This window comes from Arachis ipaensis, chromosome B1, assembly GCF_059453495.1.
Source record: "Arachis ipaensis isolate K30076 ecotype BB chromosome B1, ASM5945349v1, whole genome shotgun sequence".
In the NCBI taxonomy this organism is placed as follows: domain Eukaryota; kingdom Viridiplantae; phylum Streptophyta; class Magnoliopsida; order Fabales; family Fabaceae; genus Arachis; species Arachis ipaensis.
Genome location: NC_142436.1, coordinates 3,808,517 through 3,834,266, shown reverse-complemented (window position 1 = coordinate 3,834,266; position 25,750 = coordinate 3,808,517). Strand labels below are relative to the sequence as shown.

General features: G+C 28.5%; 3 protein-coding genes across 3 annotated transcripts; all 3 read left to right on the top strand.

The window, feature by feature from the left end:
* Nucleotides 1-5,819: 5,819 nt before the first annotated feature.
* LOC107616161 (UDP-glycosyltransferase 87A1-like) lies at nucleotides 5,820-8,372 on the top strand. Its single transcript, XM_016318158.3, has 2 exons — nucleotides 5,820-6,321; nucleotides 7,136-8,372. Exons 1-2 carry the CDS (start codon nucleotides 5,829-5,831, stop codon nucleotides 8,104-8,106), a joined length of 1,464 nt encoding a protein of 487 aa, XP_016173644.1. The 5' UTR covers nucleotides 5,820-5,828; the 3' UTR covers nucleotides 8,107-8,372.
* Nucleotides 8,373-9,921: 1,549 nt separating this feature from the next.
* Nucleotides 9,922-12,354, top strand: LOC107644480 (UDP-glycosyltransferase 87A2). Its single transcript, XM_016348349.3, has 2 exons — nucleotides 9,922-10,468; nucleotides 11,354-12,354. The coding sequence occupies exons 1-2, from the start codon at nucleotides 9,985-9,987 to the stop codon at nucleotides 12,229-12,231; spliced, it is 1,362 nt and encodes a 453-aa protein (XP_016203835.3). The 5' UTR covers nucleotides 9,922-9,984; the 3' UTR covers nucleotides 12,232-12,354.
* Nucleotides 12,355-14,378: 2,024 nt separating this feature from the next.
* On the top strand, nucleotides 14,379-19,212 carry LOC107646319 (UDP-glycosyltransferase 87A1-like). Its single transcript, XM_016350539.3, has 2 exons — nucleotides 14,379-14,901; nucleotides 18,135-19,212. The coding sequence occupies exons 1-2, from the start codon at nucleotides 14,409-14,411 to the stop codon at nucleotides 19,082-19,084; spliced, it is 1,443 nt and encodes a 480-aa protein (XP_016206025.1). The 5' UTR covers nucleotides 14,379-14,408; the 3' UTR covers nucleotides 19,085-19,212.
* Nucleotides 19,213-25,750: the final 6,538 nt, after the last annotated feature.

The window sequence follows — 25,750 nt, the reverse complement described above, 5'->3', positions numbered from 1 at the left end:
GCTGCTGCAGGAGCACATTCGAGGCATGGAAGGTTGAGAAAGTTTTCTCCAACATATCATGATCAGTTATTTTTTTCCCACACAATTTCATTCGTGAGGTGATTCGAAACATTGCAGAATTATATTCATTTATAGATTTAAAATCTTGTAAACGCAAATGCGTCCATTCATATCGGGCTTGAGGAAGTATCACCGTTTTCTGATGATTATACCTTTCTTCAAGGTCTTTCCAATGATCTGCAGGATCTTTTAATGTAAGATATTCATTTTTCAATCCTTCGTCAAGATGACGACGAAGAATAATCATGGCTTTAGCTTTATCCTTCTGGAATGCATTATTTTCAGCCTTAATGGTATCTCCAAGATCCATTGAATCAAGATGGATTTCAGCATCTAATATCCATGATAAATAATTATTTCCAGATATATCAAGAGCATTGAATTCAAGATAAGAGAGTTTCGACATAATGAAAAATTTGTTACCTGAGTCTTCCTAAAAATTTGATCAGAGTCTCGTGCTGATAACGTATTGTAAAATAAAAGATATATAAAATAAAGATGTATAAATAGAAGACTCTAGTATTAAAATAATTAGCTCAATAATAATTTATATATATATATATATATATATGTTGTAATGCATAAATATATACAAAGATAGAAAGGAGTATAAAAAGTAAAGAGAGAGAGAATAACATTTGCTTTTATTATTGCTATGTGTATAAAGGGAGAGAGAATAATATTCAGTTGTTGTTGTTGTGTAAAATTGACGGAGGCTTAACCTCCTTTTATAGATACATAAGGTCAAATATTCAAAGCTCCATTTATTATCATTTTGGCTTAGGAGCTTCATATCTCATAGGAAAAATGGGCATCCACGTCCTTTCGGACTTATCACAACAATTTGGGATTTGTGGCAAAAGTATTTGCCTCAAACCAAAGCCACACACGTTCAAATTCTAGTGTGTGTGAGTGGGTGTGTGAGTGTGTAACCTAGAATTGGAGGTTGTCCAATTCATCGATAAAAAAAATATATTTGGGATTTTTTCTTCAAAATTATTAATTTTGTTATATTATTTATTCATTTTCGCTAGAATGCTATATTCACACTTTTTAATTTTGACATGGGGATCGGAATGGTGTAGGACGGCGATATGAGGTGCATAGGTGCTATACGCGAGTATGGTGTTAGGATCAAAGAAATTGGACGGTTCGATTTAAGGGTAGGTAATCGAATTCTGATTTAATAAGGGACACAAATCGGACTGTCTGATTTGCGTCCTCCAGGTCACGTGTCGCGCATGCGTCCTCTCCCAACAGCAGTGCCCCTTATACGAACATATTCCCTTGCTGAGCCCATTCTCTCTCTTCGAAGTCACTTTCTTCTTTATCCACCCAGCTACCATTTTCTCTCTTCTTCTTCATCTTCACTACTTCAATTTCATCTTCTTCTGTAGTTAAAAAAAAATTACAATGCCAAAAAAATAAAAAATGTAAAGATGTTGATTGTCTTGAATTTCATATTATCAATTATCTCTGCCATCTTGATTATGCAAGTTTTTTTTTTAAATTTTTTTATATTTTAGAATTATTATTATTATTTTTAAAAATTTAGAAATATATGTTTAAATGATATATATGTGGTTGTATTTGTTATTATTGTTAGAAATATTACAGAATTATTATTATTGTTAGAAATTTAGAAATATATGTTTAAAGAATAGTTAGAAATATATATATTTAGATTTATTTAGTGAATATTTTAATCAATAATAATATTTGAATTAGATTAATATGATTGATTAGTTAAAAATATATGTTTAATAAATTCAAAATCTTAATAAATATTTTTAGAAAATATTTGATTTTTAATAATTTATAAAAAATATTTATAATTATTATTTTTTATTTATGATTGAATGTACTCTTTATTGTACTCTATATATACGTTTGGATCATATATAAATAGATGTAAATTAATTCGATCTACTATGGTCCAAAATTAATTTGAAGCAGACCCATTCGAATTACTAGGGACGTCCTAACATGCATAATTCGAATCACCCTGATTCGAACTACCCTAAGACTACATGAAAGCATAATTCAAATTGGACAAATTCGAATTACAAGCATTACTACTAATTCGAATAGGACTAATTCAAATTAGTGTTGGTTTGTCTAATTCGAATGAGACTGATTCGAATTACATAAGAATGTGCTTTTGGGAGATCCTGGTAATGTTTTTCAATTTCGTAGAATTGTGTAATTTGGTCCTCCATTTGATTTAATTGTGCATTTTACCCAATATATAAGGTGTCTATAATAACTATGATCAGATATAAAGTATACAAAAAAAAATTGTGTGACAATCAAATGTGTTCATATGATATATATAATTATTAGCGCTATATACATTGAAGAGACTTGACTTGGTGGTAACATGATATTGTTAAAGCTTTTCCTTCTTATAGGTTCCAGCGCTATATAATTATTAGTGCAATAATTATAATCAAATGTGATCCACACGTTGTGGGTCTATTGGTGGAAGCGCGGGTTTAACGATTGAGTCGGTTGGACTACCGGACGGTTCGGTCCGATTCTAATAACTACAAACAGAATACTAAAATTTGGCGGCGGTTCAAATATTGTTTTCGTTTATTTGCTATTTAGCGGCGGCAAAATTGATAGACGTTTAGCGGCGGTTATTTCAGCGGTTAGCTAAAACCGCCGCTAATCGTTTACCCACGACCTATCTTTCAGTGTTTGGTTTAACCGCCGCAATATGTTTGGCTCCCATAACTGCCGCAAAATGCTGGTTGTGTTGTAGCGATTATCCATTAAACTATGAATATATAAATAAACAATTATGTAAGAAACAATTGAATGAAAATTTAGAAAACCGTTGAATTATTAATATTTTGGAGTTAAATTATTAGTATTATTAATAATTATTATTATTCTAGATGTAAACAGTTGAATTAGTATTAGTCTAATAAATTAGTTACTATTATTAGGGAATTATTAACTTTTAGTAGTTAATTAACATGTTTTGTGTTAAAGCTGGAAATTTTTTTTAATAATGATAGTTAAATTATTGATAGGTTAGTTGTATTTATACGCATATATGCTAGTTACTAAATTAGTATTAGTCTAATAAATTAGTTACTATTATTAGGGAATTATTAATTTTTAATAGTGAATTAGTAATTATTATTAATTTACTAATAGTTTGTTATGTTTTTGTAGAGTTTATAGAATTTGACATGTAATCACCTAGTTACTGCTTTCGGATCGGTATAATTATGCTGTGGAGGAGCATTTATGGTTCACTGATTTTTATCATGTTTCCTAGATTGGAATAGTTCAATGTCAGAAAGTATTGGTAAATGCTCTAGTCGAGAGGTGGCACGCAGACACACACACACACATTTCACCTTTCGGTTAGTGAGTGTGTTGTGATATTGAAAGATGTGGCTTTGATTCTTGGTCTTCCGACAAACAGTCTTCCAGTGACAGGAGTGACTATGAGTAGTCCGAAACCTTAGAGGCTGAGTGTTTGCACCATTTTGGGATTGCACCGAAAAAGTCAGACTATAGAAGAAGCTGCATAAATTTGGCGTGGTTTCGGGATTTAAAAGAACGTTTACAGTGCGTTGACGAAAACAGTATCCATAGATACGTTGAAAACATCTCTTGCATGCTCACTTCATCAGTTACATATTTCGTTTGAAATTGAACGAATCCACCAAATACCGGTATAGGATATCTGTATAAAATACATGATATTTTTTTGACACTGCAGAACCTATCTTTTCACAAATCACACCTTTTAGTTCTTCAAATGAGATTGTGAATGGAATAACAATATCTAACGGATTTTCACAAATAAATTTTACTCCTTCAGATATTTGTAACAAAATCTGACCGAAATAATATACTTTAGTAAGACTCTATCATCCATTTTTCTCACTCATATGAATATAAACTTCACTATCAAATTTTTTTACTTCATCTGAAATAACAGAGAAACAGAGAAGTTGAGGGAAAAAGAAGAAAAGAAGAAGGAGAGGAGATCTAAGAATCCCTCTACGAGTTACACACACACATATATATATAGCAAATCGGACCCACCAATTTGTATTCACGGAATCAAATAACACATATAATAATCAAATCGGACGGTCCCATTTGATTCTCTCGAAATAAAAAAAAAATTAAATCTATAGAAATCGGATGGTCCGATTACCCCCAAACAAATCGGACCGTTTGATTAGTGGGCTTAATTTTTTTTACAAAAAATTGGATGGTCCAATTTTTTCATCCTTTGTTTTAGAAAAAGCTGTCCCACATTCATATCTAGCACCCACATTCTCCATAACAATGCACGACACACACATGCTTTTCATATCTAAAAAAATAAACCCTATATTCATTGGTCGATTTCTTTTATTTTTCATATACAAATTTGAGTATTTAGAAATAACACAAAAGATAACGTTGAAATCATGAATTCATATTTACAGATTACACTAATAAAATAGGTGTCAATATTCCCATATATTTTTATAATTTTTATTCGAGATTAATTATCGACATTAAATCCATTTAATTTTGTCTCCCTCAAAATATAGTAAGTTTGAAGTTCATTTTAAAATTTTAAAAAATTTCTATTTAATTTTTATTATTTCAAGGAATAATATTTTTAAAAATAAAATAAAATAAAAATTATTTTTAGATTTTAAGGTATTTTCACTTCTGGACCAAAGAACACCTAATGCATGATTATAATTCATTTACACATCCACTTGCACCTTATAATTGTGCATGAAACATGATTATTCTTAATTATAATAGCAGGCAATTATAACATCTCTTTCCTTATCCATAGGTGATCATATATGACAGTCTTACAGAACTAGTGAACAATACGGACTGTTTAAAAAAGTATTGCTAATAATTTTCTTAATAAATTTGTTAATTTTTAAAAAAGAATGCATTTGTTTGATGGATTGAAAACATATATATGTCAATTATGTTAGATATATTATAAAATTTAATTTTAAATTAGTCATTAATATAAAATATATATTAAAAAATAAATTAAATAATATATATTTATACACAAATATATAATAATTAGTTTAGTAACTTATTTTTGTGTAAGCACGCGAACAATTGGACATGGAGAAAGTAGAAATTATTACTACAACTCTGCAGTCTATGATTTCTCCATAATAACCATTATTGTACAATGCATTTAAAGAGCAGCCCAATAAGGATCAGACATGAACAATCATGCAACTAACCATTTCTCTTATTTCGTTTCGAAATTCTCCAAAAGGATCATATTATTGCTACACTACTTTTATATCTAACATGCACTTCAGTTAGCGCCTTTTATAAATACTACTTTTTTTTCCCCCAAAAATTCTATAGCCTCATATTTTAAAGATAAAAATTACGATAAATGCAGGTGTAAATGTAATCCATTCAAAATTCTCTTCAAATTTTGCTTAAAATTAAAGACTACCCCACAAAACATGGGTTACATAAAAAAAAAAAAAAACACAAATTAAAGTGATAAAATATAGAAAAAAAAAGAACAAATAAAAATGATCATATATAGTCCGAAAATCGAAAAAATGACATGATGAATTATCTTCTTCCCATCCATCACAATAATGTAAGAATAATAGAATATAATTCTCTGCTCCAATATAAACTATAAAGTATTCCTCTTCTATGTATATATAAACACCTTCAAACCTCATTGTCCCTCCAAACCCAAATAACATTAAATTCTCCATTCAAAGAAGAGCATCATCGTCATGGGAACTATCCACGTGGAATCCAAAGCCATGTGCCACGTGGTGGCAATGCCGTACCCCGGAAGGGGCCACGTGAACCCCATGATGAACCTCTGCTCGATGCTAGCCACAAGAAAACCAGACATCATAGTATCCTTCGTGGTCACCGAAGAATGGCACGGTTTCATAAAAAACGAAGCGAAACCCGACAACGTTCGTTTCGCCACGATTCCGAACGTTATTCCTTCGGAGCTTGATCGAGCGAAGGACTTCCCTGCTTTCATGAATGCGGTTTCCACCAAAATGGAGGGTCCCTTTGAGGATTTGTTGGACCGCCTTGACCCTCCGGTCACCGCCATTATTGCTGACACCAAGCTGGTTTGGTCCATTGGTGTTGCCAACCGGAAGAATATTCCGGTGGCTTCGCTGTGGCCCATGTCCGCCACGGTTTACTCCTTGCTCTACCATTTTGACATGCTCAAGGAGAATGGTCATTTTCCCATTCAGATTTCAGGTACTATTTTCGAACATTTTAGTAGAGATTAATGCTATAAACCCTACTTTTAAATATCATTTTGTTTTTAATATTAAAAATGATTATTGATCAGAAGTTAAAAAAAATGAAAAAGTTGTCTTTCGGAGGGTGTGTAAAAGAGTGATTTGATTAAATGTCATGTCTCTCTAATATAATATGTATAAACAAACTATCAAAGATAAATACAAAATATTCTGATAAAATAATTTTAAAAGGTGAAAATAAATGACAAAAACTTTTTGAAAAAATAAAAAAAATTTGTCAAAAAATAATCCATCACTATATAAAATTGTCACGTAAGTATTCGTATTAATCATGTCAGACTTTTAGTCAGTAAAAATAGTGCTATTTATTTAATAATATCATTTCGGTCAAATTTTTAAATATTTTACAAGTCTTTGTCATTTTCATTTTCTAAAATTATTTGTTCAAACATTATTTTAATATTAATCTAAAAATATAAAATATATAATTATTTTTTATTTGTAAGTTATATATAATTGTAAATACATATTCATTTAAGAATATCTATATATTGTTACAAATATACCATTTAATTTTGATGTACTGTTAGTGTAAAGTAGTTTTACACATAACACTATATCAGTAAAAATGACTACTTTTTACATTGACCATGTGTATAGTCATCTAAAAAAACGAATATAATTATACAACTGTGTAAAACGTTCTACACTATCAATACATTAAAATTAAAATCTACAAATATATCAACAAAAATCACAATTCACAAACATGGCTTCATTTGTGGTTTCTCATTTTTTGTAATAATCAGAAATTGGAGATGAAGTGGTGGACTACATCCCCGGAATGAGCCCAACACAAATTAGAGACCTTCCAACAGTGCTTCATGGGGAGGACCTGAGGCTATTGGAGAGAGCATTGAACACTGTGAACTTAGTTTCAAAAGCCCAATGCCTTATGTTCACCACAGCCTATGAGCTTGAACCCCAAGCAGTGGATGCTCTAAGATCCAAATACAAAATTCCTGTCTACCCTGTGGGCCCAAGTGTCCCTTTCTTCAAACTCAAGCCCAAAAACACAACTTTGGCCCAATCCAATGGTGACTCTTTTGCCTCTAATGCCAACCTAATTAGCAATGGTTATGCTCATAATCATGAGGAGGAACAAGCTCCTGAGTACTTCAAATGGCTAGATTGTCAGCCTCATGGTTCAGTCTTATACATTTCACAAGGAAGCTTTCTTTCAGTTTCAAGTGCTCAAATGGATGAAATTGTTGCCGGGATTAGAGATAGCGGAGTGTCCTATCTCTGGGTGGCACGTGGCGAAACTACGAAACTTAATGGTTGCCTTGGGGAAAAAGGTATTGTGGTTCCTTGGGTTGAACAACTTAAGGTCTTATGCCACCCGGCTATAGGCGGGTTCTGGTCGCATTGCGGCTGGAACTCGTCTTTAGAAGCTGCTTTCTCCGGGGTGCCGGTGCTGACATACCCTATATTTTGGGACCAAGTGCCTAACAGCAAGAGGTTTGTGGAGGATTGGAGGGCAGGATGGAGAGTGAGGAAGAAGATTGGGAAGGAGAATTTTGTGTCAAGGGAAGAAATATGTGACCTTGTGAGAAGGTTTATGGATGGTGAAAATAATGAGATCAAAGAAATGAGGAAAAGGGCTTTGGAGCTTAGGGAGGCTTGCCAAAAGGCTATTTCTCCTGGTGGATCAACTGAGACCAATCTTGATTCTTTCATTGATTATGTTTCACAAATCCAAGCCCAAGAAAAAAAGTGAACAGGCCTGATTTTGTGATTCAACCTTTGAGGCCCAAGCCCATGATTCCATGCATGATTTAAGGGAATTAAATCTACCACCAATAAACTTACTTGAATGCGATATAGATACTTATATAGTTCAAATAAAGATTTCATCTAGCTAGATTCTAGCTAGTTGAGGATTTGTAATGTTTTTATTTTCTTTTTAATTCCTGTTTAAGAAATCGATCAATGTATGAATTGATGTACTAGTGTCAGAGTTAAATCTCAACCAAACGTGTTCTTGTTTCTCTACAAGCATGTTACTTTAATAGAATGAATGTTTTTATAATTTACTTTCACATGGTTTGAGTTCAAACTATTGATGATATCTAAAACTTTCTGAGATTCCAATTAATTTAATTCATATATGAAAGTTAATTACTTTCAAGGACTGAATAAGGCCGAAGCTCCTCAGTGTTTTATACTTCTTAGAACAGCTTAGCATTATCATGTGGACCTTTTGCTTTTGTTTTTGTCTCTTTGATTTGTCAAGTAGCATTAAAAATTTCAAATGAAGAGAAAGAAAAAAAAAAAAAAAAAAAAAAACACTTGTTCATTCTGTGTGAATCTGAATCTCAATAATAAAGTAAAATGATAAAGCAGTACTAGAAGACAACACAGAAACAAATAAATAAAAGACATTACATGAATGAATAAGACGTTACATTAAAATCAAGTCATAAAAATATATCCTACACAGAAAATATCTAAACCTCCTTTGTCATATACCTAGATATTTAGATAAATAATTTTTGGACGTCCAAGTTTTTCTATACTACACTGACCTTTATTTCATGTTTTTTTTTGTTATTATTATTAATTATCCAAATCAACCTTAAAAATTTTAATATCAGATATTTTAGTTCTCTAAATTTTAAAATATACAAAAAAAAAATTAATATTTATCTCTATTAGATAATACATTCATTTTTTAATTTGTTCTGTTTAATTAAAATAACTGTTTTAGAATTTTTAAAATATTTTAAAAACTATTTTAAGATATTTTAAGACTCTTCAAAAACTACTTTATACTCACTCCTTGCATTAAATTAGAAAAGAACTGTATTGTTAAACGAAAATAAATATTAAAAATTATTTTGTTTATTTTAAAATTTAAGAAATTAACATATCTACTTTTAAAAATCTCAATAATTACTCTTTTTTTAAACATATTAACTCTTATTTTCTATTTTAAAATAAGGTAGACAAATAATTATTATATCTACTTTAAATATATAAAGAAATAATTGGAATATAAAAATATGAGACCGACGCTAATTAATTTTCTACTTTTTCTATTAAAAATATTAACTCCTAACATTTTTCTTAAAAATATTACAAATTAAGTAAAATGATCAATTGAATTCAAATATACTAAACCTATATTATACAGGAGAAACAATTATAGTTGAATACAAAACGTGTTTCCTAATAAATGAAACCTAATATCCTAGCTAATTTTATTAAAAAAAATAAACACTGTTTTGATATTAGTTTTTTTTATACAACTAAATAAATATATACTATTAATTTAAAAATAATTTACAAAAAATTCATATATAATATATAAAAAATTTTTAAAGTGTACAAATATACTAGTGATTTAGTGAATTTTAAACATTGATCTTAATTAACCCTAATAAATGGTGAAAACTTAGGTGCAGTCGACTTCACGTGAAGTTAATAGTTGAGAGCCGTTAAATGGTTTGACTGATTTGATTAGATTTTCATGTAATAGCTCTCAACTATTAACTTCACGTGAAGTCGACTGTACCTGAGTTTTTACCCTAATAAATATGGCACACCGTTAGGCCTTAGCAATTTCAAGAAAGAGAATAACTTTGATTCGGCAACAATGGTGTACCATATTGTGGCAGTGCCATACCCTGGCAGAGGCCATGTGAATCCCATGATGAACCTCTGCAAATTCTTATTAATTTCCTCAAAAAATCACCACCATAACCACGAGATTCTCATCACCTTTGTTGTGACACAAGAATGGCAAACCTTAATCAACAAGAACACCAATCATGCTCATGCTGATAGCATTAGAATCTGTAGCATTCCAAACGTTCTGCCATCTGAGGAAGTTCGCGGCAACGACTTCCCAGGATTCTATGAAGCAGTGATGAGAAAGATGGAAGCACCCTTTGAGGCAGTGATTGATGAGATTGATAGCAATGTGAATGTGGATCTCATCATTGCTGACACTGAGCTTCTTTGGGCTCATGCTGTTGCCACTCGTAGATTGCTTCCTTTGGCTTTGCTTTGGACTGCTTCTGCTTCAGTCTTCTCCATGTTTCTTCATCATCAACTCTTTCTGGAAAATCACTCTTTCGGTAACATCAAATTCAAATTCAAAAATGCTATTTCCACGCTTAAACTAATCATCAGGATTAGTTACAATTTTGTATATAAATATACATGTGTATTTTTGTTTTTTAATATGTATTCTGTACTAATAATTAATTTTAAGGTGGAAACTCAGGTGCAGTCGACTTCACGTGAAGTTGATAGTTGAGAGCCGTTAAATGGTTTGACTAAATTTTCATTTAACAGCTCTCAGCTATCAACTTCAGGGCTCTCAACTATCAACTTCACGTGAAGTCGACTGCACCTTACTTTTCACCTAATTTTAATGACTGATTTTAATATACACTTAGTATAATTGATTAACATTAATAGATGAATTATCCTAGTTAAATATGGTGTATTTTTTTTAACCCTGACTTTTAAAGCAAAACATTATAGATATATGAGAAAAAGTTTTAGGAGCTTTTGAAATTAGCACCCAATATTATTAGGAAAATAAAAAATGCTTCATGTATAAAAAAAAGTCACCAAATCAATTATATATATAAAAAAATGTGTTGTTTAACTTATTTTTAATATATATTTTATATATATTTTTTTATAAATAATATAGTTTGTAGAAAAATACACTTCATTTGACCAACTATAAGACTCTAAAAAATTTACTATTTTTTTTTTTAATATTTCATTATGTGAACATACTATTTAGATTCCACTCATTTAACTCTAGGATAAATGTATTTGAATTTAGAAGTTAACACAATCTAGATTTGAAGAAGCTATGCATGTTTTGTTGAGTTACTGTTCTATTTTTTTTTCAACAGTGATCAAATAGGTGTTGATAGAGTACAAAGAATATATGAAAATGTTCAAAAAATATGTTTCTTATTAAATTTTGGTTTTCCAAGCAGAGAATGGAGAAAAACGTGTAGATTACATCCCTGGCGTTTCCCCATTAAGGATATCAGATTTGCCTTCAATTTTCCATGACAAGAATGGAAAAGTGTTGCAACTATACTTGCAATGCATATCAAAGGTCCAATATGCAAAATACCTTCTTTTCAATTCAATCTATGAGATTGAACCAAATGCAATAGACACTCTAAAATCCAAATACTCTTTCCCACTCTACACAATTGGCCCTTTAATTCCATTCTATGAAGCAACCAACAATGAACACATCAATTACATGCAGTGGCTTGATTCTCAGCCAAAAGGGTCTGTTCTGTACATATCCTTAGGAAGTTATCTTTCAATTTCAAAGGAGCAAATGGAAGAACTTGTTGTTGGATTATGTGATAGTGGTGTGAGATTCTTGATGGTGTACCGTGGACCAAACAAAACACTCTTAAGTCAAAATAGTAACAGTGGTTTATTTGTGCCTTGGTGTGACCAATTGAGGGTGTTGTCACATAAATCTATAGGTGGTTTTTTGTCACATTGTGGTTGGAATTCAGTGTTGGAAGCAATGTTTTGTGGTGTTCCTGTTCTAACTTTTCCAATTTCTATTGATCAAGTTCCTAATAGTAAGCAAATTGTTGAGGATTTGAAGGTTGGTGTTAAGATGAAAGAAAGATTAGGGACTAATAACAAAGAAAATGATGTTGTGATGAGAAAAGAAATTGCTAGGATTGTCAAAGGGTTTATGGATTTTGAGAGCAGGGGAGGGAGAGAGTTAAGGGAAACAGCAAATAAGGTTAGAGAAGTTTGTAGGAATACAATTGTGGAAGGTGGATCTTCTCTGCAGAATCTCAATGCATTTCTTGAAGACATTTTGCAAAGCAATTAAAGCATCAAGTACCCATGAACTTTGCATTGAATAAATAAATTATGATCTTATAGAACTTTTTCAATGTGTTAAGTTAGATTGCAATAATAGGTCCTTATATATAGCAGATTTTATTGTATAAAAGTCACTTCATTCACTCTTATTTCCCAGTGATTAATAACTAGAGACAAAAGTTTAGAGCTTAGATATATTATCGACAAAATTGTCAAATTACTATATATGTTCATAAGATAAGTGGAGAATGGCATTTTTATTTTTTCTAATAATTTTTAACATAAAAAAATCTAATCTGATCATTAAGCTGTGTTTATTTATAGATACAGAATACTAAAATAAAAATACAAAAATATAAAATTATATTAAATAGATAGGACATATATATAGACATTATATTTTGAGATACTAATAAAAATATAACTTATTTTTTATTATATTTATTAATTTTTATTATTATATTTTTTCTCTAAATTTTTGTATAATTTAATTGTGGGATAATATTGAATTTATTTAAATAATTTTAAATATTAAAAATTAAATTAAAATATGGTCTAAATATTAGAATCTAAAATAATAGTTTATCTTATATTATTATTATTATTATTATTATTATTATTATTATTATTATTATTTTTAAAATATATAAAAGATAATTTTTACTAATGTTGTCATAACTCATAAGAGCAAGCTAAGTCACTTATCTCAGTTATCTGGTAGGAGCAGGTTAGTTTTTTTTTTGTTTTTGGACGGTGGAGCGGGTTATTCAAATAGGTCCACATATATTAAGAAAGGGCCTCAATAAGAGAATTGATTGAAATATATCCACCTGAATTTAATTTCTCATGTATTTTTTTTTTCTAAAGTTAGCCATTATTATTTATATATTTTTTAGGATAAGTTACATAATTAAATCATTTAAAATTCAATATTACACAAATACAACAAATGAAAAATGGTTATATTTGAGCAAATTAAAGATGCATTTACTTTTTATTTTATTGTTTTGTCTCCGTATGTGATAGCAAGTGTTATACATGTAATATTTTTAGAATTTTATATGGGTAGATTTTAGTATGTTTATAACTACAATGATTATGTAAATATTATTAAAATTAAAGTTATATTTTTTTATATTTTAATAATACTTTTTAAACAATATTTTTTAAAATATGTTGCTAAATAATAAAAGTATTATTTTAATTTTAATAATATTTTTTGAAACATTATAACTATAGTAGCTAGTATATGTATAATAGAATGTACCTTTTAAATTAAGAGTATTATATATGTATTATTTGGTATATAATTTTTTATGTATATCTTTTTTATTTAAAGTTAAAATAAAAAATTAAAACAAATCACTCAGTAAACTTATAAAAAGAGAGATATTTTAGTACAATTACTATTTATTATTTTTTTCATACAAGTATATAAAATACATGAAAAATTTTGATATATATTCAAAGATAGAGTATTTTTAAACGTATACGTAAATGCATGAATTTTTCATTAATTTAAAAAATAAAAAGAGCTAATAAATCAGAGGAAAAAAATAAATGAACGTTCATAAATAACTTTTTTTTATAAAAAGTTAAAAATATTGCATGGATATAACAAATCAACTAATAAATTAATTATTATATATTTGTATATAAATATATATTATTTAATTTAATTTTTAATATATATTTTATATTTTAATATATATTTTATATCATTAGTTAATTATGTGGCAATTTTTTTGTATATACATAGCATATTATTCTTATCAAAAATATTATTTATATATTAAAATGATTTATTATATATTTGTGTATCAAAATATATGTTATTTATTAATTTATTTTTAATGTGTATTTTATATTTCAATATATATATTTTATACTAATAACCGATTTTAGTATACACTTAGCTACTATTGTATTTTTATTTATGATGGACATGATACGATACGGGACATGCTGACATGAAAAAAAAAAACAGCCAAAACTTGTCTTATTTAACATTAATTAATTATCGCAACAATTAATGAATGCTAAACAAGACAAGTTATGACTATTTTTGGCTGTTTTGTTACGAAACATTTTCGCTCAGGAAAATATGCGTGATTGGTAGATTACTATAAATCAAAGGTAGTTTATTGTGTGTGAGCATTTGAGAAGAATAATCTATAGGTTTTGATGGAGTGTGTTGATGATCCTCCAAGAGCGGTGAGGCATGAGCACATGGTGGTTGTGCCGTACCCCTCTTGCGGCCACATAAACCCCATGATGTACCTCTCCAATTCCATTGTCTCCACCAACCCCAACATCCACATCACCTTTGTTGTCACCCAACAATGGCTCCCTTCCATTATTACCGAACAACAAAACAACAACATTCGAATCCATTCCATTCCCAACCTCGTATCCAACGAATCATCGCCCTCTTTTAGTAGCACCGTGGAAGCCGCTATGACCAAAATGGAACCTGCCATAGACAGGTTACTCAATGAAATTGACCAACCACCCACGGCTATCATCTACGACGGTTTCTTATATTGGGTTGCAGGTCTTGCAAATCGGAGGAATATTCCGGTGGCTGCTTTTTGGACCACTACAGCTTCCGAATTGTGGCTGCAGTGTTTTAACTTGCTGCACCAATATCATCAACTCTCTCATCAAAACCTGTTAGGTAACTCTCTCACTTGTGTATTATCTTTTTCAATATTAAAAAATAGAGAAATGCTATTTGTACACCAAAATCAGCCACTAAAATTAGTCACCAATGTATTTATGTATAAATACATGTGTGGTTTAATTTATTTTTAATGTGTATTTATATTTTAACATGTATTTTATATTGATGGTTGATTTTGGTAGCTGATTTTAGTGTACATCTAGCATAACCCTAAAAAATAACAAAAAAATGTAAAAAATTAATTTTAATAAAAAAGTATTACCCTTATTAATCTTTTAAAAAAACTTGTTAAGAAAAATATTATATATATAATATTTGTAGAAATAATTATTTTTTATTTTAAATATTTGTTTATTGTTAAAAATATAATCATTCATGTTACTTCTTTCTATTAATTTAAACTTTTGGGATAAGTGATTTTATGATATGATATTAGAGTTTTATCTTTAAAAGATTTAAACTTCGATTCTCGATGAATTTCAAAAATAAAAAAATAACATAAGACAAATAAAAAAATTTTTATACAAAAATTAAGCAAACGATATTAATTTTTATTATCAGTTTAAACTTTTGAAATGAATGATTTTATGAGCCAAATATAATATATGAATGTTAAACTTTCACGTAGAAGTGTATGCGAATCGGATCGGATATGGTCGAAAATTCGATCCGATCTGCACATTTGCAAATCGGATCGGATTGGATATTGGATATATCCGCATAATTAAATATTCTCTTTCTAATTATATTTCTATGTAAAAGAAATTCAACAAAAATATTTTTTTCACACTTTTAAACCTATTTATTCCTAAAATATTTTAATCAATTTTTTTCTAAATAACAAAAATAAAATAAAATAATATATGAATAATAACTACTAACTAAAACATACAAATAAGCAAATATAATACCAAATATATATATATATATATTTACTTTTTTAATTATTATTGTGCGAATCTGCGAATCGGATACGCGGATACAGAGCTGATATCTGCAATCCAATCCATAAAGAGTGCGGATCAGATCCTATCCACAATTTTCAAATTGAATTCAAATATTTACTGCGAATTTATGGATACGATCCGATCTATGAACACCCCTATTTTCACGAGAATTTGTTAGCTTTTCTTATCACATTAGCTATATAAATATTCCTACACTTGTAATCAGTACTATTATTATTATTATTATTATTATTATTATTATTATTATTATTATTGTTCTATAAGTGACTACTTTTATAAAAACATATTTATATAAATATTTTTATATAATTATAATATTATAAATTATTAAATAATTAAACATATTTAATTTAATATTTTTATTGAATCATCTAACCATTCATATTACTATTTTTAGATGAAACAAAAGAAGATGTTTCGTAGAAGTAACAACCTTTTAGTACATATGTTTACCATTTTCTTGAAATCTGATGAAAAAATGTAAAAGGTGATAGATAAGTTAATTTTTTTAAATATTGAATGATATTTAGCGTAGTGTGTAATTATGATACAGTTATGTATTTTATTGCGATATTAAAAGTCAGTGAAAATTGTTTTCGGCAATTTATAAATAGTAGCAAAAAGATAAAAAAAAAATAGCGGAAAAAAAGAAAATGAAGGGAACTATTAGAAGTATGGTAGAGACATTTGATGTATAGGAGGGATGATTTGCGAAGGAAATAATAAAATTTGAGATTTAACTCAATGTTTTTTTTTTTATTTTTCTTACAAATCGTTCCTAACGTGTATCAATCATTTCCACCATATTTTTAGTCGTTCTTTTTATTTTTATTTATTTGTCTTCTTGTTACCTATAAATTGCAGAGAATAATTACTGCTAATCTTTAATATGGTAGTAAAATATTAACTATTAAACTATTATTCCACCTTAACACAAAATCAGGAACGAATTCAAAGGGGAGCAAGTAGTGGCTTTGGGCTTCCAACAAATTTTAAAAACTCATATACTATTATAATAGTTATATAGAATAAAATTTAATAGTGTAGTGATACTTAAAAAAAAATACTATTCTTTATGTATTAAAATTTAAATTTTTTTACATATATTTATATTATTTGTATTTTTTATTTAATTTAGAGTTTTTTTTACATTTCTATTATTAAGATTAATTTTAACATTTATAATCATATAAAAATACTTTAATATTATTTATAATAATATTTTTTTCTAATTTTATTTAGTTGTTTATTTTTTATTATTTTTTAATTAATTTTTATCCCTATTATTATATAAAAATACTTTAATATATTTTAAATTCATATAACAAAATTGTTATTGCAATTAATTTATATTATTTTATGTCATATTTTTTAATTATATAAAACATAAAAATATGATTTACTGTCACATAAATACTTAATAAAGTAAATTAATTAACAAAATATTTAAAAATAGATAACTTTATATTTTATTAGATTTAAAACTATAAAAAAATTATGAAAAAATTATAAAAATTGAGATAATTTTTTTATTTGACAAGTATTTATTAATTTTTTTAATTAAAAAACTAATTATAATTATATCTATTATCAAATATATAACATTATATTTGATTATACAAGATTTTAATTTTCAGCCCTTCCACTCTTAGATTTCTGGATCCGTCCCTGCACATAACAACAATAAAGAAGTCTTGTGGCGCACAGATTGAACCTAACAGAATACATAAATTCAATTACAATTTTAGTTTTTATTATCTTATCTTATCTTTATGATCTTATCTTATCTTTATTTATTTTTAAAATAAAAACAAATATTTAAAAAAAATAAAATCATGATAGATACTTGCATGAACAAAGATAAGTGACAAGTGCCAACAAAAAAAAAAAAATAATAAGTGACAGGTTCACTTGAAAAAAAGGCATAGTACGTGTCAGAACAGAACACATGAGTATTGTTTTTGTATTTCTATTAAGAATTCAACATAGACTTGTACTTGTCGAGCTTAAGCAACGGAAAAGACATGTGATAATACGACAATCATATTTAACCTGTATGGACCTGTGAGTTGTTGGAAATTAAAGTAAGATCAATCAATACTTATATTCTTATAATAGGATATCAAATTTTATGTACAATTTTCATAGTTTAAAAAATTTACTATAATTAATAGCACTAATAAGTAGTATCATTTGTACTGATATCATATTTCTAATTATAATATTTATACAAGGCAACATAAAATTTTCAATGTGCAGGAGGAAATAGTGACAAACTTGTAGATTATATTCCTGGAAAATCTTGGATTCGTTTGGCGGATATTCCTCTTCTTGACAAGAACAACCAGAAAGTTTTGCATTGGGCTATGAAAAGTTGTGAATCGATGCTTAAATCACATTGCTTATTATTGCCTACCTTCTATGACTTAGAATCCAAAGTCATTGATGCTATGAGAGTAAAAACTTCGATACCCATTTACACGATTGGCCCAAACATACCTTATTTTAGCCTTGAAGAAGAAAATTCAAGAACAAGAAGTGATGTTGATGATAAAAATGTTAATGGGCACGGTTATTATTTAGCGTGGCTAGATACCCAACCCTCTAATTCTGTTTTGTATATCTCATACGGAAGCTTTCTTTCGGTTTCAAGTGCACAAATGGATGAAATTGCTAATGCTTTGAAAAGAAGTGGTGTTAGATTCTTGTGGGTTATACGTGAAGAAGGTTCTAGAATAAAAGAGATTTTTGGTAACAACAACATGGTGGGTTTGGTGGTACCTTGGTGTGACCAATTGAAAGTGTTGTTACATCCTTCAATAGGGGGTTATTGGACACATTGTGGTTGGAATTCCATAATGGAAGGTGTTTATGGTGGTGTTCCATTTTTAACCTTCCCAATAGGATTGGATCAACCACTGATTAGTAAGATGATAGTTGAGGATTGGATGGTTGGGTGGAGAGTGAAGAAAGATGATAGAAGTGATGCTTTGGTGACAAGTGATGAAATTGTTACGTTACTCAGGAAATTCATGCAATTGGATAGTGTTGTTGGAAGTGATATCAGAAAAAGGGCTAAAGAGCTTCAGAGATTGTGTCATGTTGCAATTGCAAAAGGTGGGTCTTCTCAAATTAATATCAAGGCATTTCTAAAGAATATAACATCAACTGTGGTGTTCAAGCCTAATGGATCAAATGGTAGTGCATAATAAGCAGGAAGATTTATTATTTGAGAATCTCAATTATTGCTTTATGTTGGGTATGTCATGTTTTACGAGTTTTATATTTTTGAGATAAATAACAAATCTTTACTTCAAAGATTATAACACTCATAAAATGGTATTTGATTGTTTTTATTCATAAAATAGCTCTTAAAAAATTTTAAAATTTGACAAAATTACCCTTAATAATATAAAAGAAACACGTTACAGTAAACGAAAAATCCTAATATAATCGTCCAAGGATATCAAGACCACCACCAACCCCTTCTTCTTCTTCCCTCTTCAGCGCCGGTGAAGGAGGACACACGCGATGGCAACGCAAGAGAGTACGATCCATTACGGCGTAATGGAGGAGGGCAACGCGTTTACTCATGGCCGCTGCTTCACTTTTGAACCCCTGTTCTTCTCTCGCATCAACCGCCGCCACCTCTACCACCACCACCTCCATCTCCAAACCCTCTTCTTTCCCTCTCTTCCACAACCAAACTCTCCCTAAACCCACCGCTACCACCACAACATGTGCCGCCAGCTCCCACAACCACAACTCTCCAATCCCCAAGCCACAACAGCACCAGCACTCGTCTCTCTTCTCCTTTTCCGATGACGACGAAAAGCCACGTGAAGAGTGCGGCGTCGTTGGAATCTACGACGACCCCGAAGCCTCCCGCCTCTGCTACCTCGCACCCCACGCTCTCCAACATCGCGGTCAAGAAGGCGCCGGTTCGACCAGCTCTCCGGCTTCTCGCCATCGGCCATGTCCGTTACTCCACTGGCGCTGGGATACGCTGCAAAAGCCGGTGTCCTCTTCCAGTAGGGGCTAACTAGGTCCCACTATTAGAGAAGAAGAAGGGTTGGTGGTGATTTTGATGTGGCCGAAGTTATCTAACATGAACAATATAAACAATTACTAATTAAATAAAAATACATTACATCTTAATTTAATGCTAATAATTAAATTTAATTAATTTACTCTTTTTATACTATTAATTTATATTATTCACACATTATTTAAAAATGTTGTTGATTACTTATACTTTTTCAATTAGTATTTATCGTCTACTGTAACGTCATTTTTTTATGTTAGAAGTGATTTTATCAAATTTTAAAATTTTTAAAAATCATTTTATTAATAACAAAAGTTAAAAAAATTTTTGAGTATTGATTTAATATTTATTATTTTATTTTTCTAGGTAATCTTCTAATAACTTTTTTGAATATTGATGAAAGATCAATTTATCAATAAATTAAGAAAAGCATATTGATTGCTTTATGTTAGGCTTCTTTTTTTTTTTTTACCAAAGATAGAAAAACTCGAACCCGCAACTTCTTAGATGAGTATGGGGAGACTATACTAATGAATATTATTATTATGAAGTTTCATTGAATAATTCATATTATAATAATAAAAAATTGAGTATTAAATTCTAATATTTTGTTTCAATTTGTTTGATCAAGGGTTACTAGTCATCCAAACTAACATTTGGAGTGAATTCAATGTTTTGAAAATCAAATCAAATTATTAAATTATTTTAATTATTTTTTTATTAATTTAAAGATTTAATCGGTTTAATACTGATTTAGTATTTATCAGTCGTAGAATAATCGAAATAATTGAGTTATAATAAAAATAATATATAAATATATAAATAAATACATAAAAAACAAAAAAATATGAATTTTAAAAATGTGTAAACTAAAAATGTAAAATCAACTAAAATATCATAATCCTATATAAATATAACATAAAAGTTAAATAACAAAGAAAATAGCTAAGCATTAAGATTTATATTTGAATAAAATTTATGATATTATATATTTTATGTTATAAAATAATAAAGAACACAAATAAGAGCATTAGTTTAATTATGTCTTAATTTTTAAATTTTTTATTTGAAATATAATGTAGTTTATATCTTTAATTTTTAAAATATATTTAATTTAAATTAGATTTATTATATTACTATCTTAAAAATAAGTATAATTCAAGATATTATATATCACATGTTATAGAATAATAAAGAATAACCACACAAAAAAAGCTTGTCATTATAATTGTATTTTATCCTAAGTTTTTATATTTGAAAAAAATGTCTTTTATATCTTTTAATTTAAATTATATGTATTATCTTAATTAGTATCTAAAGATAAAATCTATGATTAAAATAAATAAATAAATAAATATTAAAAAAGTATTATGAATAAAATAAAAAACTTTTTTTTTTGTCATACAACACACTCACACATAGGGGTGGCAATGGATAGAGTAGGATAGGGTTTGGAGTCAACCCTAACCCTACTCGCAAGTTGAGATTTTTATATAAACTCAACCCTACCCTACCCGCGGGTTGAGAATATTTCAACCCTAATCCTATTCGCTCTTAACCCGCGGGTACCCGACCCTAGTCGCGGGTTACAAAAAAGATGCAACATTATTATATAACTTGATGATAATTTAAAATAGAACTGACTTTTATGTAAAAAAAATATTAAATTTTCAATTAATGATCTTTTTTTAATGACTATAAATCTTTTCATTTAGTGAAAGGTCTTTGGTTCAACATCCACTTAAAACATATTTTTATATAAGTATATAACATATACATATATAGGGTGCGAGTTAATCGGATAGAGCTGAGACACAACCTGCACCCTACCCGACCCGCACGAGAACCCTACTCGCTGCGGATCGGGTTGGCAACCCTACCCAACCGGACGGAATCGGGTTGAATACCCGCGAGTAAAGTATATATTGGTACCTCTACTCACACACACATTTCACACACACACACTAACCTAGCACCTCCACTAAGATTCGATCCTGGTGTGACTTTATTTGAGGCAAATATCTTTGCCACTACATCACATACCTCAGCCACAAATAAAAAGCTTTTTGTCACAAAAAAAAAAAAGCTTTATTATTGGGCCTAAGAATGCATCCCAAATACTAACTACTGAGCCTTTTCCGTCCAGAAAAACTTACTAACGCTAGTGTATAATGAAGCTGCCCCTAGTGGACACCATTTCAAAAGACCTAACAAAGTATCGGTCCAACTAGTCAACTAGATATCCATTATAAATTTATAATTCATCTTTTAATCACTTATTATTTATTATAATAATTATTTTTAGATATTATATTTTAATTTTTTTTATATATTTAAATTTTAAAATTATATCTCTTTAAAGTTAAAATATTTAAATTTAAATTCAAACTTAACAAAACAAAAATAACAAACCAAAATCAAATTCTAACAAAACTAAAATTAAAATAATACTATTAAAATAAAATTTTTCGGTGGATATATATATATGATTTTTTCAGTTCTAATTAACAAGAATAATGAACATAATTATTTTTGAACGAGTTTCGAATGTGTAATTTTGTAATTTTAGATGTATTATAAAATTATTTATATTTAAAAATATAAATACGGATTTAAACGAATTTTGGATGTGTTAAAAAATTATTTTATTAAAAAAATATAAGCACAAATTAAATAAAGTTTGGATGTATATCAAAAATATTTTATATGTTATCTTATTATTTTGGATGTGTACTAAAAGTATTTTGTGTTATCTTATTATTTTAGATGTGTTATGGACATATGTAAAATAACAAAAAAATTACCACAAAAATAATCACGCGAGAAAGAAAGAAAAAATAATGTTTAAACACAAACATATGAAACTAAAATATAATTGGATATAGAGGATAGAAGAGGTGATATTATTTAGTTAATAAGTTAATTTTGTTATTTGTTATTTTAGATGTGTTGTAAGCATATTTAAAATACTACATTAAATTTTTACAACACATCTAAAATAATATAATTGGGAAAAATCTAAATTATAAATACATCTAAAAAAAATGTTAAAAAAGACACTCGAGTAAAAGAAAAGGATTCGGATTTTCTAAATTTTGAATTTCATTTTGAAAAGTAAAGTATGATCTATCACCATTTATTTCAAAGGTAAGATCAAGAGAAAACATGAGAGAAAAACATTCAATAATCTCATTTTATCCTATAAAGTGAAAATCTAAAATTTAAAAGATCCAAATTCAAAAGAAAATATAAATTACTCAAATATTTTTATTTTTTGGTAGATTTTTTTTTGTAGCAACTCCATTATTAAAATTAAATAGGATAAACTTAGTTATTATTAAATAAATAAATTATTATATTTTTTTAAGCATAATTAAAGATGTTGATTCTTGTTTTCTTTAACATATTAGGATAAAAAAAATACAAAATTGGTAGTCACATAAATAATGAAGCAAATAATAATAAATATTAGATATAAATCAAGTAAGTGTTTTCTTACTTGCAGAAGAGAAAAGAACTTTTATGGAGACTTCCTTCACTATAAAAAGAGAGAGAACACGCATACGAGAGCGAAGAAAATGATAGAGTAAGATAACGGTTTCTAGAAAAATTTTAATGTTTAAAATTTAAACTAATTTCAATTAATTATGTCTTTATCTAAAAAATAGAAACATGTCTTAATTAAATAATATTATTTAAATTAAAAGGTTGACTAAACTTTAAAATTTAAAGGATAACTAATATTTAAAAAAAAATAATATTATTTAATGAAAATTAAAGTGAGATCATCTAATGTTCTTGCTAATGTTTTCTTTCTTTCGCAACACCCTCCTCCACTGTTGAGAGCTAAATCTTCTTTTACTTGTTATTTTTCTTTTTCCAGGCAGTGTAATTTTTTCTACTTCACCACAAGCACATTACTTTGACTGTCCATTCCAACTGAGCTCCGAGAGATGCAGCGGTACCACTTCACATTCATCTTAACTTGCTTTAAGTTCGTCCTCTCACTCAAACTATGAAGAACCATGTGTTTGCCTTAGGTTAAGGCCAAGAAATGTAATGTTTACTCAGAATTGTGTGCTGGTCAGTGGTGAAACTTAGTTCAGACAAGGAGTGGCCATGACCCCAAACTTTTTATAAAAAATTTAGTAGTATTTTTTCAAAAGATAAAAAATAGTTCAATTGACTTAAATATTTTACTATGACTTAAAATATCTAATAAGTTCAATAAACAACACTCTCTCTATCATTAGGTTCAAATATAAAAAATTAGATATCTTTTATTTATTTAATTTAATATTATTTTATATTTTACTATTTATTTAATTTAATTTTTTATATGATAAAAAATAATAGAATATTCAATAAGTATTAATATTATTGTATTTGTATAAATTGATAAAAAAAATTCAATAAATATTATAAATTTTAATATTTGTCCTTCTAACTTTTTTTTTATATATTTTACAGGATATATATTCAAATTTTTATATAAAATAATAATAAAAAATCAAAGAATTGATACATTTTTTAAGAAGAAGGCTAATATTTAAGAAGGAGAACATATAACTTTTACAATATCAACACATGTAGATAGTTCTTCTACTTTAATGAATCACAAAGAAAGTGAGATATAACCTTCAAAAGTTCAAAAAGTTATATCTGATGACTTTAACTTTAACTTTTTGGAACGAGATCTTGAAAAAAGACTTTAAATTTAGCAGTATCACCCAAACCAGAGAGATGAGATTAGACGAGTTTATCTTAAATGAGATCCATATAAAAAAATATTTTAACAATTATTTTCTATTTCACCCCCAAAAATTTTGTTTCAAGTTCCGCCACTGTGCTGGTCTTTCCACACAACTTTGGAATTTTGATATATATTCAAATTTTTGCTTCGAGATATTTTTGATTCTTTCTGTTATATCTTTTCATACCAACCTCTTCAGCTGGGAAAACAGGTAAGCAATGTGGAGTTGATAGAGGGCGATACAATTGTCATGGGGTCTGATGGTCTTTTTGACAATGTTTTTCACTATGAAATTGTTTCAATCATTGCTAGCAAAGGCATTAGCTAACTTGGCAAGAATTCATGCCTGGATTCAAATTTTGATTCTCCCTATTCATTGGAGGCCAGGTCTAAGGTAAAGGAAAAGTTATTGCTTCCGTCTTGAAATGATGGTCAATTTCGACAAAGTAGTACAACTTTTTAAATCAGAGGAAGTTTAGTTAAGAGTTTCACAAACTTTGGTTCTCCCTTTTCATATTATTTTCTTAATGTTTCTCTACCAATATGCCAGGGTTATGATGTGCCGCTATGAAAGAAGATTCTTGGAATGAAGCTTACAAGCAAGGCAAAACACACCATAAAATGAGGGTATGCTCATGTGAAGATTTCCCATGACCTTATCGTGTTGATTTTACCATTGATTAGATGTTCTTGATCTTCTATGGGTCTATACTTGGCTCTGCCTTCTTGATCAATGATGAGAATCAACACGATAATGTTCCGTTCCTTCTTACAGTTGTGTATTGCAAGGCTCGTGGAGGTTTGAATTTATGACATCATGCAAGCTACTATTCGTATCTTTACCTAGAGACTAATCTTAGCAATTTTATAATGACTATTTTTCTCTGAATTTATGGCTAACCACACTATTATATCATTGTATCAGGTGGAAAGCTTGATGATATTACTGTAATTCTTAGTCAGGTTGTAAGTTCCTGAGAGCTGCTAATCCATCTTGATTGGTTGATTATATTTGAAGAAAGCAAGGATCCTGATTGTGGAGATCACCATAGCAGCAATTCTCTTCAGTATACTGTG

Excerpts from the sequence above, each read along its gene's own strand:
- LOC107616161 (XM_016318158.3), top strand. The coding sequence starts at position 5,829 with ATGGGAACTATCCACGTGGAATCCAAAGCCATGTGCCACGTGGTGGCA. Across the intron at positions 6,322-7,135 it reads TTTTCCCATTCAGATTTCAG|AAATTGGAGATGAAGTGGTG; the intron begins GTACTATTTTCG and ends TGTAATAATCAG.
- LOC107644480 (XM_016348349.3), top strand. The coding sequence starts at position 9,985 with ATGGTGTACCATATTGTGGCAGTGCCATACCCTGGCAGAGGCCATGTG. Across the intron at positions 10,469-11,353 it reads TCTGGAAAATCACTCTTTCG|AGAATGGAGAAAAACGTGTA; the intron begins GTAACATCAAAT and ends TTTTCCAAGCAG.
- LOC107646319 (XM_016350539.3), top strand. The coding sequence starts at position 14,409 with ATGGAGTGTGTTGATGATCCTCCAAGAGCGGTGAGGCATGAGCACATG. Across the intron at positions 14,902-18,134 it reads CTCTCATCAAAACCTGTTAG|GAGGAAATAGTGACAAACTT; the intron begins GTAACTCTCTCA and ends TTCAATGTGCAG.